We start from the raw sequence: 17,722 nt of genomic DNA, 5'->3' as shown, positions 1-17,722 counted from the left end.
GATTAGGAATCTGGCTAATATCCGCTTATCCAGGTAAGTAGTCACGAAATAGACAATGTTTCTGTCAGTTAACAGATGGACAAATACTAATACTAATTCTATATTCTTTGCACTGACTCTTGATCTTGTTAAGGATTAATTTTATAGCGGAAAAGATCGTAATTCACATGGTGGAGGTGTTTTAGTTGCTATAAAATCTTGCTTATGTCTTTCTCCTTGTCTTGATCCTATAGTTTGCAGATGACCATACTCTCTCCCACAAAATCAATAATATTAGGGACTGTATTGCTCTTCAGCAAGATCTTGACAAGATATACAATTGGTCAGTTGTCAATAAATTACCTCTAAATGTATCTACATGTGCTACTATGCATATAAGTAAAAGTAAGAACCCAATTAAATGGGATTATAAAATAGATAATATTTACTTAGAAAAAGTAAATGAATTTAAATTACTTGGTGTTTTTATAAATAATAAACTTTCATGCTATACACAAGTAAATTATATTTGTTCTAAATCATCACAATTACTAGGTTTTATTAATAAGTGTAGTAAAAATATATCATGGGCTGTAATGTTAAATCTATATAAAGCATTGATTCTTCCAATTGTTACTTATTGTTGTGCAATGTGGGCACCAGGTGACAAAACTAATATTAATAGAATTGAAAGCATCCAACGTAGAGCCACCAGAATAATTATGTTTAAAAAAGATGGTGACTGGGACACACATTATGAAGGTAGGCTGAAGACGCTTAACATATTAAGCATAGAAGATATTTTTAAATATCACCGGCTTGTTCTTGGTTTCAAAGTTCTTCATAATGTGTGTCGTTCATAAGAGTGAGCGTTGTGAGGGTAGGCTTATTCACTGGAAAGCCAAAAGCAATATTTTTCTTAATTCTGCTTTCGTGTCCTTTCACAGGCTCTAGGAAGAACTACCTCCTCTACTTCAAAACTTTGTTAATGTTTCCTGTTTTAAGAATAATTTAATTAAGAATTTTATTTCATTTTATGTTTCTGATTAGTTCGGATTGTTTTTGTGTATTTCATTTTATATGAAGGATAGGGAGCAAATATTGTTCGGGCTTTCGCCCATTCCCTATCCGGGCAATGCATGATGTTTTTCTCCTATATGCTTTTTGCCAAATAAATATTATTATAATTATAGTTACCAGGTTTTCTTTATTTCTAGTTCCATAATTATGGATAGAATCATTTTTCATAAAATATTTGTCAAAGGTGATTGGTAGTTTATGTCTATGCTATTGAAACATTAAAGTCATATTTTTTTTTTCATACAAATCAAATGTATTTTGATAGTGAATTTGTTTGAGAAAATAGTACTGAAAATGGATGCTGAAACTGGACTTGAGACCCCGAAGACGAGGAGATATCATTTGATAATCACTATTATGAAATAGTTTGTTCCATTATTGTGGTGTATTTTCCAACTGGTGTTTTTTTCCTATCCACACGAATACATTTGTAATCAGTCAAATTGTTATTATTGGTTATTATATCTATATATTATAGAGTATACTATTTTAAATTGACATCTGTTTATATAAAACAAAATAATATTACACATACTTGCGACGTTTCATCTGCTTTCATCTATACTTCATATGTATTATATAGGAATATAATATATTACTGTGGTTTATTTAAAACAAAGTTTAATGTTCAATATTATATTCAAACCAGACTATTCCAACATATATCTATACTTTTTAATAAAATAATTGTTAGGATATACATAAATACAGTAATAACAATCAGGGGCAGATCCAGGATTGAGGGGGGGGGGTTTGATAAAGCGTCAGGGGCCTGCCGGGAGACCAGGGGCAGCCAAGGGCCCCAGTTGGAGGTTTCAGAGGCAAAGCCCTCTGGAAGCTTTGCATTTAGCACTTAACAAAATGAATTTAGATGGCATAATAAAAGGAAGCAACACATTTTGTTTTGTCAGCATTTCCCTATATTTACATGCAAAAACAAAGTAAATATGATGCACAGGCAATGAAAAATACAAGATGTTACAGTGGGCCTATTTTTTTGAAGGAGAGTATCTACATTTTAAATATTATTGAAAGGCAATTTAATAATGAAAGAAATTTGAAGCAAATACATTTTATAAATTTTGTCGACGCCATTCTATAACATTTGCTTTTTTGTTTCGCACTCGATTGTTAAGCAATGGGTTTATTTTTTCTATGGCAAACGCCTCTTTAAACAGGATATACCATTTTGGAAACTGTCAGTATATTCGCTACTCAATATCCTGGATTTATAAAGTGTAAATTACATAAGTGCTTTACAGAAGAAAGGAGACTGATAGGAACTAGAATAGGCTGAACCTTCTCAACAGCATATATAATCAAACAATAAATATTCCTTAAGTATGGTTATTAGGCATCTATCTGTCTTATATGATAATAAATTATGCAACATGGGCATTTAAAATTCACTTTCTTCTCGGAAGTGGGCCTGGTGGCGCCGCCTCTGCGTAGGGTGTGGGAGAGAGCCCATTTTTCCCCCTGCTGGATCCGCCCCTAAACAATAGTTAAGAATACCTTAATTTAAACAAGACTGAAATTGAAATGATGTATCACAACCAAAATATTGAGGCAATAATAGTAATAGTAGAACAAATACATTTTATAAAAAATTTTGATTTCTAAATTTATAAACATGATATATTATAGCAACCTATTGTGTAAAACCATGTAACACCACATACTTAAAATTATTATTAGGGTAGTACTTTTAAGTGGTGTATTACAGTACTGTACAAGGAAGCCAACTGATTCCTTTACATGTTAGTCCTCCTTCAAAAGGGCCTGCTCAAAAGCAGGTAATATAACAAATGTCTATTACTTAAAGTGGTTTGGAGCAGTGGGAACGGTTCGGTTTCCCAACCTCGAGGTCGGGGTTTCAATACTCTCCCTTGTGTACTTGGGCAAGGCACTTTTTCTACATTGCTTCTCTCCACTCAGGAGTATAAATGGGTACCTGGTAGGTTCCACAGGCGTCTAGTAATGTGAAGCACTTTATAAATATAACATATGTGGCAAAGACAAGCCAAACTAGTCACTCGTCGCAAATCCTGTTTTAGAGAAAATGGCCAAAACATGCTGGAATGTCAAATTTAAAAAAATCTATTTTATTGCATTAAACTAACCTTTATATATCTACACATCATTCTATGCTGTTATTTCCCCCATTTTCAATGTTAAAACAATACTTTTAAAGGTAGTTTCTGCATGAGAAATGCCTGAAATCATAAACTGTGACGGTTAATTTCTCATATATTGTTCTTTAAACAGCTGTGTGGTTAAACGCTTGTAACTTAATAAGGAAATGTCCGATTTGAATGATTTTTTTTACCATTTTATAGCTATTATTTTACTCTCTAAAACTGTATTAATAACTCAAAATCGATTTTTGCGACGAGTGACTGGTTTGGCTTGTCTTTGCCACATATTATTATTATAAGGATTCTATTAAAAAGAACATAAATACAGTGCTGTATATGCAAAAAATACTAGAAAAATATAAATATCAAAAACATTAATTTTAATAAAACTGAAAAAATATATAAAAACCAAAGATATTATGGCAATGGCAAAATAACAAATGTATTTTGCAATTTCACTTGTTAACAAATTTAATATACAAAAACCAGCAGCAATAATACATACAATAATGTTACACAATATATAATATTCTATGAATATCCTAAAACAAAAATGAAATGGAAAATCAGCATAAATAACATATCTAAAGCAAGAAGAACATGAAATCCATAATATAAGAATTATAAAAACAAATTTTATTTCTATTTCTATTTCCTCTCTATGTAGTGAGAATAAAGCAGCTGTGGTAATGACCATGAATTCCATTGTTAATGTTTCCTGGTATACATACATCAATCGTGTAATTGTGAATATCGCCAGTATTAAACAGCCAACTCTCAATATTTCTGGAGGGAAAAATACAATTGCAGTAAAGTGAAAAATTCAGCATACCAACCAATTAATGTAACAATTTTCATGCATATATTTAGACTAATTAGGCTGCATACAATGAAAAGACACATACAAAATAATATAAAAAGAGCAACACAGATACAACAAAAAACTAGAGATATTATGTTCAATAGGACATGGACTCAGCCATTTTTCAGGATTTGACCCTAAGATGACCACTGTGACCTTGGTCCAATCGTTGGTTGCACTAGCAATATTTGATAATTTTCACCATAATGACCCTTGTGACTTTTGACCTATAGGCAAAGAGTATTTTTTTTCATGTTTTGAAAGTCCATAAGCGTCATTCCTGGTAAATTTGAGCTGAATTGGGCTATTTTGAAAATTTGACCACTATGTAACCCCTGTAGACTGGGGTGTAGGAGGTGTCACTGGTTCTTAATGATCAAATTTGATTGACTTCGGTTCAATTGTTTGCCATTAGTAACATTTTGAACCTTTAACCTATGAGGTGAAGAGTATTTTTTTCATGTTTAGAAGGTCCTAAGGATCATTCCTGGTAAATTTGAGCTCAATTGGGATTTTGCAAATTTACAATGGCAAGACCTAGGCCTAGATCGTCAAAGTCGGAGAATCGAACGATGAATATGGCGCACGCTTCTTAGCGTCTGTGAAAATAGGTCTACGTTTGTTTACATTCATTTCTATACATTTGTGTGCCTCGAGCACACATGAAGTCGCCCCCAATCTTACGTTACCAGGGAGTGCTTGTTTGCATTTCAATACTTAAAGCGGTCTTAGGGAAGACTGTTTTATAGCAATGGTCTTAGAGGAATGACTTTAGTAAGGCCGTCTAAGTGATAAAGCTGGCTTTATTCGAGAAGTTAAGACTACCAGTTAAGACCGTGTTATAGCCATCCGCCCCTGGAATAGTCACAATAAGGTTTTCAATGTGCTCAGTCATGCGTGACGTCATCTACGTGCAAAAATCATCCTAACCAATTGTCATTTCTCAATGATATTTAGTGCGCATAAACTTAAGTTTAAGGTTGAATATCACTTACTGAAATATTTCGCGTGCGCGCTATGATGCGTGCATCAAAATTTCAAAATGCTCAAAATCACTTTTTGACTACATTAGATCATGTTTTAGGCTATTTTGTTTCGGACACTGTATTCATAATATCAGGAGTAAACTTTTTGTGCCATTAACATGCGCACAGGCGTCAAGACATCTGCGTACGCAAGTATAAATCTTTTCAAATGCTTAAAATTACACGGAACTCGTCCTCAGTGACGAGTTCAAATCTAGTTGGTGATCCGCTTCACGAGCGGATAACCTCTTGTTATTGTCAGAGATCATCATTATCAAATTACGTTTTGTTACATATTTTTGGGTTCCTGACACTGTATTCATATTAGGGGCCACATTTATCAAACAAGAAATCAGAATAAATTCGTCTGAAATCCCTTTTTTTTTTGCTTAAAGCCCCATTCCCAGCAAAATTTCACTAAAAACAGACTTTTTTTTAGAAAAGATGCATATGCATTACTCTAATTATTATAAATCATGGAAAAATATTGGCATGAATTTTAGTTTTACGCAACAGAATAAAAAAAATGAAAATACAGACTATTTCTCATAGAATATTACCATTTTCTCGACGAATTCTTCGTTACTAGGCAAATTCAGAGGTTGTAGATTGCATCCGCTGGAATACTCTCGCCTTTATATATACTTATATAGTCAATAAAGTGCGCCCTCTCTAGTGGATTTGTACTTCGCATCTCGCACATTGTGGTTCTTGAGTAGGCCTGAGATATGTTTGTTTAAGTGTCAAAATCTCGGTCTGAATCAGTTTTTTAACTAATTTGAAATAATTCCTATGATATATTATACTTCACAAGTGTCAATAATAGCAACGGAAAATATCATGTCGGCCGTTTTTATGGCTAAAAAAAAAAATGTAAAATAAGTCTGAAATTTGATTTTCTGTGTTCCCACAAAAAATAAATGCCGATGAATTTTTCATGTCTGATTTTGCGACAGGACTATGAAGGAATAACATGGCCAGCGGAACCGGGGGCAAGGGGGAACCCCCCAACTTTTTAGCAAAAAATATATGTCTGGAGATTTTTGTATGATCGGAAAGAAATGCAAGAAAAGAAAGAGGGAAGAAGGAGGAGAAGGATGGGAAAGAGAATATTTATCCAGTCCCAGACCGTGTTACCTTTTCTCGCAATTCACATTAGTGGATCTGGGGGAGGGGGGTCATCGGTCCTGACCACTCCCTTGGGCCAAAAAAGAGGAAAAAAAGAATTCTAGACCTACCTTTTCAGGACCGGAGAGCTGATTATTTTTTTTTTCATTTTGAAGAACATAAAAGTCATTAAAACACAATTCAAATGTCGAAAAAGCTCATTTCCCGCCATCTAGGAATCACAATTTTCCATATTCCACAATTTACTATATTTCTATGTTTCCTATTTCTACGTTTAATCGGCCCATGTCTCAACCACAATATTTTGAGGTCAATATTATTTACGAACCAAGTTAAACTTGCTAATTATTACATTTAGGCGACGCTTGTTGTAGACTGGCATACATGGTACCAACGCTCGTTTTTACTATGTTTCTATGTCAGCTCGAGACGCTTGAGTATTACTATTCAGCGTTTTTACTATAACCATGGGCGGTATAAATGTCAACTCGGCCCAAGTCGCGGCACAGTATTTTGAGGCCTATAGTATTTACGAGCCCAGTTAAACTTATTTATGTCAACATGCTAATTATTACATTTTAAAACAATAATTAAAAATGTATTATACTAGGGGGCCGTGAAACTGTGGCCAAGTTGACTTGGTGCCGAGTTGACTCAAATTGAAAACTTGAAAACTCCTCATACTAAATGATCTCACCAAATAAAAAGTCCTACTCGAGGCCTAGACTAGCTAGGATGGTATAGGCCTAGCCTTGAAGGGACGAAGGTCCCAATGAATAACAACATCGCTCCTTGATAGCTAACACTGTCTATTTAACATTACAATAATTCATTATTAGACCTATAGTTGTTTTTTGAATTGTACTCCACAAATCTCAGCCGATACTTCGCACAACTCGTTAACGTCTCGTATCTATTGTTGTGACGTCATGGCTCGCCGGCTCACACTTGTGATGTCTCACACTTGTGATCAAATAACACGCTGGCTCGCAATTTGGCAATACTCTTTGGCAGTCAACTCGCCCCTAGAAAACCCGCCCTTGGAAACTTGCCCATAAAAAAATGTACACTTCCTAGACCATGCAGTCTTGAAAATAAAAATTGTAACCTTTGGTAATCAACTACATTTTCCACATACATAGAAATTTTTGAAACTTTATTAAAAAAAACCTAAACCATAATTCACCACTATAGGCCTAGACACTTTTTGACAAAAATGAAAAATTACGACTTTGTCACCCAATGAGAAGTGTTCTAATATAGACAATGGGTCGTGTCTCATATTATTTGTTATATTTTTATTATTCATTATTTTCACTTGAAGAACATTTATATGCAGTTGTACTTCGCAGGACTTCACTTGCAATTTCTAGTTTTAAAATTTTATGTATGTATACACTCATAAGGCCCATCTCGAATCAATCACTCTCATACAAATTGAGCTAAGATTCAGGCAAGATAGAAATGCTTTGATAGACTGGTGTCGTAGGTATGGCTTGTTGGCAACAAATATGGACTGCCCGAGATGCAATGTTCAATGTGAAGAAAAGGCATACGTCCTGTTGGTGGATCAGATAACCTATAGGTACCCCAACGAGGGATGCTGCAAAACAATATCAGAAAAGGAAGCTTTTTTGCCTAGAGTCAACTTGAACTGTGGCAGATTTTGGGGCTGACATACATGTGGTCAACGAGTTGTGGAAGAACAAGAGGACCGACATCACAAGAAAATATTAAAGAGGAACTTAAGATTGGAACTGATCATACAGTCGTGGATTGGAAGCAATTATGCAGGGACGTTGCAGTGACAGACATCTAATAAACCACCTACAACAACTTGGTGGCCCAGGAATTCTTGTTGAGGTAGACGAATCGGTATTTGCCAAACGTAAAAACTATGCTGGATGTTTGGTTCCTGAACTATGGATATTTGGCACATATCAACCCGATACTAAACATGAACTTTTGGTGCCAGTGCCACAAAGAGAGGCAGCAACGTTGATACCAATATTTACACAATGGGTCTGCAATGGGTCTGCAATGGGTCTGTCCCGTGGCCCGGTGCAACTACAAAACCGTGTGTACATGCATGGGACAGTGAACCATATAAGACACTATGTGGATCCCCAGACTGGAGTTACTACCAATCATGTGGAATCCATGTGGAAGAGGGCAAAAAGTAAAATGAAAGCAATGCATGGCCCAACAAACAGGAACATGATTGCCGATTACCTCGCTAAATTTATGTGGTATCGGCGATTCAGCGACGCAGTGTTTTTCAATTTTTGGACCCAGATCTCCACAGAACTCTATCCATTGTAAGAACTTTTTAAACTTTCAAAACATTGAAATTTTAGACTTATTTTTATCATAATTCTATTGTTGCTGTTGCTGCTGTACCGTAATTACTATAATATTTTTTATAAAATGTTGCATATTTTCAATACTTTTATAATTTAAATATACGATATATATGTAACTAGCAAGTCTCATATGAAAAAAAATAAACAAGTAGTTTGATCACATTGTGTTTGTATATTGACATTTCACCAGTGTTTATTTATACACAGTTTTATGTAAATAAAAGTTATGGAAACTTATTTATTGGCATTCATATGTCATTTCAGTTGAGTTATTAGACATTGTGTGACAGTGTTTGATTATTACATGGGTTCTCGTGAAATTTACAGGCTTAAAATTACAAACAAAATCCAATATTCTCCAAATACAGATATACAAATATTTAATGGCATACAGTATTCCAGCAGAAAAACTACCACAAACAGCAGTTTGATGAACATTACAAAAGTTGAACGTTAAACAAGATGCTCCTGGAAAAAAAAAAAGACAGTACGTATGATTTTGTTGTCGGATGTTTCATAGGAAAAAAAACTAACCCTAATTATAACACTGCCCTCTATGGTTTTTAAAATTTCTGAATTCAACAAAAAAAAAACCAAACAATATGGCAATTTTATTGATTGCAAAATAGCAGCAGTTCGTCGTGATAGATGATAGCAAGTGCTGTATTATTATAAAGGCATTTCTTTTGGTTGGGAAAACTTACTTTGTGAGTGGTTGAATCATGTAAACATGTTATATAATTACATTTTGTGACTGTGGCAAGAACACTGAGGTAAAAAATTTGAGAATTAGAAGTTAGGTGCGAAAGTGAATTAGGACGGATATCCGAGAGTTTTTGTATGAAATGTGAAAGATGTCCCCTTTCAGCTTTGCTGTTTATTCCAGTAGTAGAATTAATGGCAATTGTAATGACTTGCATGTTGGGTTTGCAGATCAATTGTGCATGGAGCAGGTTGTTGATTTTTCAACCTGTGATGATTCACTCCTTGATAAATTTTTTTCATTAACCATTCTAAACTTCATAAGAAACCTAAACAACTTTCCCCCCACCCCCCTAGGACGAAGCAATCACAAGTGTATCATCATTGATCCTTGTCACCAATTACCTTCAAGTAAATAAGCATATTCAAGTTAGACTATACAGGGACTCAACAGTAAGGCTCTTTGGTTCATGGATTACTACTTTTGATTGGAATAGTGCCCTTAAACCTAAATCACTAAATCAAGTCAAGAAAAACTGAACGGTTTTATGGAGGTTTTAAACAGTGCCTATACAAATTAGTTCCCAGTTAAAAAAATTTGGAAATTAATTGCCGATGATCTTCGGTTAACACAAAAAGTTCATCAACAAATTGACATTAGACATGAAATTTATATCCATGGTGCCAATGCAGAATGGAGAAAAATGCATAATTCTGTGCAGAGATGTATTCCATCAGCTAAAACGTAATTCTATGAAAACTCGTAAGGATTAAAAAATAATAACCTTTCAACATGGCACCAGAGTCTTCATAAGTTATGTAACCTAAAAAATCGACCCACGCTTAAATTTCCGCAAATAATAGGCGAGCAGATTAGAGGCTATTTTGGGGTGGAGGTGGCAATGGAAGTACTACTGGCTGATTTTGATATTTTCTGGAAATATAGGTCTTGAGAGGTTCAGAACTCAAAATTACCCAAAATCCCTTTGGGGGAACACCTCCAAATTACGCATTCAAAATGGCCACCAATTTTCCGCTTTAAATTATAGTTTTAGCTAAATTATACAAAAATTAACATTACTCGAATAATAATTATCAACAATTGGTAAAACTTACTCAAAATATTCGTTAATCATCGAAAATGAATCTTGCATTAAGAAAAACTGTAATTTCAATCACCATAGCAACCGTTGCTATGTAAATTAAATTTTCTATTTTATTCATGAAATTTAAGTATACAGAAAGCTTTAAGGTGATTATAATCTTCATTTACATAGGTTTTAAGAATATTTTTAACATCTGAATTATCTATTATTATTATAGAATAGAATTATGTAAAAAAAACCCTTGATATAATTGCATAGCAACACTATTTTTATCATCCATAGCAAAATCAGCAGAATTGCTGTACATTTGTCATTGACCAAGCAGAAATCATGAGATACAATATTTTTATATAAATAAACATCTCTTATTGGACAAAGTTAACACATTGACGTATAAAATACAAGGTCATCACCATAGCAACTGTTGCCATGCAAATTTAAATTTCCTATTTTATTCATGGAATTTAAGTACAGGTATAAGGGATGCTTAAAGATGATTGAAATCATCATTGTTATAGGTTTATGAATATTTTTGTATTTAAATTATGTATTATAGAAGAGCACTATTTAAAAACACAAAATCAAGAAACAACTTTATAAGTGCTATGCAACTTTTATAACTCCATAGCACAGATGAAATTCACATAATTGTTGTTATTAATTGTCTCACGTAAAATATTATTAGATTTGCTTATACATTTTTTTTTTTTTCTTACTAAATATCTCAGCAAGTAGCTGTATAGGCAAGTGTGGCCCCAGCCAGAGCTGCTCCACCTCCGCTAAAATTGATTAAATAAGCCTTTGAAACCCCTAAGAAGTCTAGAGAACATTTTTCACAGTGTGTGGGAGAGGGGGGGGGGGCACTAATAAGAAGAATTGGAATATGAATGGGTTCAAATTTAGGGGTGGCGGCCAAAATTTTTCCCAAAAAGGAGGGGGAGGGGCTCAGGGATCCTCCCTGGGAGAATTTTGATTTCTAGATGGCGGGAAATGAGCTTTCCTTATTTTGAGCTACGTGTCTATTAATGACTTGAGGACTTAAAAATCCTTCAAAATTCAAGGTTTTCCAACTCTCAAAAACGGTCAGGTAAACTTTCTCATTCTTGTTATGTACAGTAACATACATACATACATACATATTTGCATACGTGTTCTTTTTTGAATATTTATATCATAAGCATCATTTTTCCTGATGGCATAATTATATCAAAAACAACATGTTCTTTATAATACTAGTTTTCCAATAGTTAAACAAGCCTCACCTGATTGTGTGGTTGTGACTGTTGTCTTGTCCGTAGTGGGTACAGTTGTCAAATCCTCTGTAAAATAATGAATCGATAAACTGGTGGAATATTTATATCATAAGCATCATTTTGTTCTTAAATACAAGTTTCCTGATGGCATAATTATATCATAAACAACATGTTCTTTATAATACTAGTTTTCCAATAGTTCAACAAGCCTCACCTGATTGTGTGGTTGCGACTGTTGTCTTGTCCGTAGTGGGTACAGTTGTCAAATCCTCTGTAAAATAATGAATTGATAAACTGGTGGAATATTTATATCATAAGCATCATTTTGTTCTGAAATACAAGTTTCCTGATGGCATAATTATATCAATATCATAAACAACATGTTCTTCATAATACAAGTTTTCCAATAGTTAAACAAGCCTCACCTGATGGTGTGGTTGTGACTGTTGTCTTGTCCGTAGTGGGTGCAGTTGTCAAATCCTCTGTAAAATAATGGATTCAATATACAATAATAACAGAGGCACTTTATATGATTAATTAACTGTATCATAAAGTAAGTTAGTACTATATAATGTTTTATTTATTGCATATATGCAGCTCAATATAATGATTTATGTGGTTTATTTATGTAGATAAACTATTTAGCTAAGTTAATTCATGTTCAGAGAATGGCTACCCTGTATTTACACATTGTGTTATACTTGTATGAAGTCTGAATAGGGAGATTATTTCCAGTTCTCCCTAATCATACCATCTTTTTTGTGTTGTTTGATTTTGTTGGTTTTATTGATTTGATTGTTATAGTTTACTGTGGATGCACCATTGACGTACCGCTGTTAAAAAAGCATTTTTTTTTTTTTGTTTCCTGAATGGGGGAAATGAGCTTTCCCGAATTCTGAGGTGTCTTTCAATTACTTTTAAGTTCTTCATAATGGTTTTTCCCTACTGAAAACGATTCCATGAATCAATGAACCCCAAAGAGAAGGCGGTCCGGGTTACCCCCGGGAAAATTTCGGTTTCTAGATGGCAGGAAACAAGCTTTCCCAACTTCTGAAATTTTTGGCAGGACATGTTACGAGAAGTAATACAAGCATGCACACAAATGCCCCCATTTTATGTGGATGCAGTTACTTTTCGGCTATGGTTGATTCTGTATCTGTCACATTTCCACATAATTCATTATGGTTTAACAGTTCAATTCAATTCAATTCAATTCAAGTAAACATTTATTTCTTCACACAATACAATATAATATCAAAAGGTAAATATTGAACAGTCGGATTTCATAAAAAAAAAAAAGAAGACTTGTGTGAAAGAGGACACTGCTCAAAAAGTATACGCCAAATGATGAAAGGAAAAACCATTCATCAGGTGGCACTTGTAACGAGCGACCCATATAATAACGAAAGCATATATTTCTTTGAAAAAAAAAAATACATAAACGAAACAAATACAAAACACGGATACAACAGAAAGCAGAGGGGGGAATTGGAGAAATGATTAGGCAAACATTTATCAATATTATAATAATGGTATTAGAAAAATAAACCTTGATTTTGATTTGATTTAAGCATATTTAGATAAAAGATATTTCTTGACCTTAAAAGAGAAAATTTTCCTGGAAGGGGCCGATATAATTTCAAGGGGGAGTTCATTAAAAAGTTTGGAACCACTATATCAGCTATATACAGTGTCTATCAGCGGATTCTTCAAATCAATGACCATCTGTGATAGTTTATAAAACTAGGATGAGTTCTGCCGATGAACGATATTTTAAATTTTAACTGCAGATTCGGACCAATGTTGGGCAGGAGAATTCACACAGATCATAATTGGAATCTTTAGAGTTGCAATACAACAATGTTAGATTCCTACGAGTAGTGGCAGGTGACAGATTTACTACTAGAATTAGAGAAAAATCTGATGGTGGAATGGGCTATAACTAAGACATAGGTATCGAAGTGGAGTTTCCAACAAGATATGGACAAAATAAGAGATTTGGGGAGATATGTGTGTATATTATAAAATATACAGTATGTTATACAGAATGTATAAAGATACTTTAAGTCAAGAAAAGAAAACCATTGCACAATGCTTCATATAAAGTAAAAACAGATGGCTTGATGCAAAATGAATGAAATTTGGGAAGATATGTTGATCAAATCTAGTACCTAAACCAATGGCTAGTCTCAGTCTATATAGTGATTGTTACCATAGTGAAGACACTGTATTTTTCTACACTACTGTTTCATAATTTTTCTAATCATAAATGTATGTGGAATTATTTGAGATGTATTATAACTGAATTTTATCCTATGATATTAATAACATTATTGATTTTTCATTATACATTAAAATGTGCATAGAAATGGTTGTTATGGAAATGACGTTTTGTTCTATACATCATTACATAAATATCCCAACTGATTTTATATGGAAATTAAAAACCATATTGTGATGCAATATATGAAATTATATTTGAAATTTATTATTCATTAATGTTCTATGATATTTAAATTTTATATATTTTAGTGGTGGTGATTCACTGTTGGTCTGATGAAATGAAATAAATATTAATTAACATTTAATAAACATTTTTCATTACACTTAAAGTTTTCATTAAGTTTGCTAGCAATGGTTGCTATTGTGATTACCTATTTTTAACACCATTATGTACAACTTTTATCAACAAAGACTGTGTGTTTTTTAAAAAAAAAAGTAAAGCCAAATTAACAGCAATTCTAGTGATTTTTATTCATTGCTATGGCGATAACAATCCATATTGTATTCACATTAAGATGTTATCTTTCATTTATGTTATCTTACAATATTAATATTTACTAAACATCTCTCACAAAAACTTTAATTATATCAATAAGTTTCAGGTTTTCATTTTAATAATTTACAAAAAAATAGGATATTTTAATTAGCAACAGTAGATGACCTTGCTTTCATACTAAATTGTGTTATCTTAAATATTTAATAAACATTTTTTCATAAATCCTATACTAAATTTATTACTATACTTTACGTCTTCATTATATACTTATTTTATGAAAAAACAGTAAATTTAAATTTGCATAGCAACAGTTGCTATGGTGATGACCTTGTATTTTATACATCAATGTGTTAATTTTGTTCAATAAGAGATGTTTATTATATAAATATATTGTGTCTCATGATTTTTCCTTGGTCAATGACAAATGTACTAGCTGCTGCAATTCTGCTGATTTTGCTTCGTTGCTATGGACAATAAAAAGAGTGTTGCTATGCAAATATATCAAAGTTTCAGCATTTCTTTTTACATAATCCTATATGATAATAATAGATAATTCAGATGTTAAACATAAGCTTAGAATTTCCGCATGGCTGGTTTTCAATATCAACCAATCACGTATTCAGTGAGTCAATGGAAGTCAGAGCATACCCTACAAAACTTAAATTTGCTATTGTGACAACTGTGTGGTTGCATCAGAATAGCCAATTTAACACTGGAATGGAAGCACTGCTTCCAGAGGATGTGCGCATGCTCTTCTTCTCGCAAATCAGGACCTTCACTACCGATCGGGTATTCTATTTATATGCCTAATCTCAATGATTAAAGTTATAAATTTGCATGCATATAACTGGTATAGAAGAAACTTTTAATTATTATTATTTGAATTGAAATATGTTAAAATAGAGGAATAGGAATTATTTTGAAAAGAAGATACTACAACCATGCCAGTATAAAAATAACATTCATTTGTATTTTGGCTATAGCGCAATCTGATCCTGTATAGTAGTAGGCTTACAAACTTTTCCTACTAGCAGGCCCTAGCATCAGTGGCGTAGGGGTCTTGAAATGGATGGGAGCTGATGTGGTGGGAAGGTAAAGTGGGGATCGGTGATTAGATGAGGGGGCTAATTCGCAAAATAATATGGTGATTTGAGGTGATTATTAACTACTTGAGCATGATTTGTGGGCGGTGGATGGAGTATTTTTATCAGGGGGAGGGGCATGTGCAACCCTCGCACATCCTAGATATGCCAATACATAGCATACCCTGCAATTTACCCTACAGTCCGCCACTGATTATAGTAGACCCCGCTTTTTCGACGTATGAGGCTGCACTTCAATGCACAAATCTCACCACTCTCTATGTTAGGAGAGAAGCCCTTATCCTCAACTTTGGGGAGAAGATTTTACAATCTGATATCTATAGGTATATCCTTCCCAATTACCGCATTGTTACAAGAGAGGTTAGATCTATTTCCCTAAATAAACCCCCCTTGATATCCCATTTGGCAGGACTACCCATTTTAGAAATTCTCCGGTACTTACTATTAGTAAAATTCTCCATAAGTATAGGTAAACATTTTGATTAATAAGTAAAATTTCAGTGCAGTAGTATTTAGGTAAAGCTTTGATCTTTTGTATGTGTTTTTGGTGGTGTCGTTACTGTGAACTTCCGACTTATGTATGTTTAAACTAAGTTCCTTTGTTGTTGTCTTAAATCTGCTTTTTTTATTTTTGTGGGTTGTTTGGGTGTGTTTCCTTTCCCTTTTTTTCTTTACGTTTGTTGGGATTTTTATGTAAAGTTGTTAATTTTGATGATCATGTATATATAAATCTTGTTTAAATTAATTATTGAGTAATTGGATGAATAAATTAAGTCATTCCATATGAAACCAACACATTTTTTGCCCGACCCCCTTCAAATCGCCCAATATTTTGCATGTTGGGTTCTACCTGAGATAACCCCACAGTGAAATTTTTGGCTCCGCGCCAGCATTTTCTGATGAGTTAGAGCAATTTGAAATTTTCATGAGATTTGGCTAAAATCTCATCTCTGACAGACAACTGCTGATATCTCTCGATGATATCCGGACTAGTGGGAAATATTTGGTGTCAAATTATATGGTTATGGTTATATATAGAGAGACACAACATGTGATTAGACACAAAATTGTTGCCATTTCGGCTACAAAAAAATTAAGCAATTAACAAAATATTGATTTTTTTTGGCTTCAGTGACCATCATGTTGTGTCTCTCTATATATTGATTTTTGACAATTTTCATGGCAGCCATCTTGAATTTCAAAATGGCTGCCATCATAGCTTTTTCAAATCATGTTTATTGAACTCAGTTGACACAAAACCATATAATTTGACACCAAATTTAACGTTTTTCACCAAATAGAAGTGGAGTTACATGCCAAAAAATTCAATTTTCGATGGTTTTTTATGGCGGCCATTTGAATTCCAAAATAGCTGCCATCCTAGATATATGAAAACATGTATACTGGACTCGAAGAGCCCAATAACATATGCTTAAACACCAAATTTAGCAATTTTCAACAGAGAAGTAGAATTACAAACTAAAATATTCAATTTTTGAGGATGGCGGCCATCTTGAATTTCAAAATGACTACCATCCTAGCTTTTTGAAACTATATTTATTGCATTCAGAGAGCCCAAAATCATATGATTAGATCCAAATTTACCATTTTCCTTAGAGGATATGTGGAATTATACTAAAATATTATTTTTTTGACCATTTAAGGCGGCCATCTCGAGTTTCAATATGGCTGCTATTTTACGCTTTCGAAACCTGTCTCATTGGCTTCAGTGACCCTATGAACATATAGTTAGACACCAGATTTGCCCTTTTTCATTGGATATAAGTGAAGTTATGAGTCAATATCATAATATGTTCCGCCCTTTTTTCTGGAGGTTCTCCCTCGCTCAATTTCTTATTTATACCATAGTGATGCTAAATCAGCAGTGAAACCTTAATCCCAGAAAAATGGTCACAGGGCCCCTGATTTTCACTATACTGTGGTGCCAGTTTCATAGAATCTATCAGCAGATTTCCTGGAAACTCAGTCAAACTATCAATACCTAGGCACAAAATGTAGTCTAGAGCTAATATATTTTATTTGCCCACAATGAAACTTTAGGGGCATCATGTGGGCTAAGCGTCCTAACTGAGGTGTGAATTTTCCAAAAATCGAGATATATACTTTTGGGATATTTTGGGTCAAACCTTTAAAGTTTAGTTTTGGCCTTCCTGTTTACTTGTTTAGGCTGTTTATTCTAATCC

General features: G+C 33.5%; 1 protein-coding gene across 8 annotated transcripts in view; it reads right to left on the bottom strand.

The window, feature by feature from the left end:
* Positions 1-3,374: 3,374 nt before the first annotated feature.
* Positions 3,375-17,722, bottom strand: part of LOC117122583 (ubiquitin carboxyl-terminal hydrolase 17-like protein 6) — a 36,238-nt gene continuing 21,890 nt past the window's right edge. For 5 of the 8 annotated variants that reach the window (XM_033268204.1, XM_033268203.1, XM_033268209.1 and 2 more), the window contains 4 exons: positions 12,062-12,118; positions 11,851-11,907; positions 11,646-11,702; positions 3,375-3,983 (listed from right to left, as the gene is read on the bottom strand). In XM_033268204.1, the coding sequence (XP_033124095.1) occupies positions 3,505-3,983; positions 11,646-11,702; positions 11,851-11,907; positions 12,062-12,118 (650 nt within the window). In that variant the 3' untranslated portion in view covers positions 3,375-3,504. Of the gene's footprint in view, positions 3,984-8,669; positions 9,044-11,645; positions 11,703-11,850; positions 11,908-12,061; positions 12,119-17,722 lie in introns of those variants that run through there. The other 3 variants (XM_033268206.1, XM_033268205.1, XM_033268207.1) reach the window with 3 other exon arrangements.

Source organism: Anneissia japonica, unplaced genomic scaffold, assembly GCF_011630105.1.
Source record: "Anneissia japonica isolate Jap-2015-1 unplaced genomic scaffold, ASM1163010v1 scaffold1889_len2455224_cov183, whole genome shotgun sequence".
NCBI lineage: Eukaryota > Metazoa > Echinodermata > Crinoidea > Comatulida > Comatulidae > Anneissia > Anneissia japonica.
This window is presented reverse-complemented; position numbering and strand designations above follow the sequence as displayed.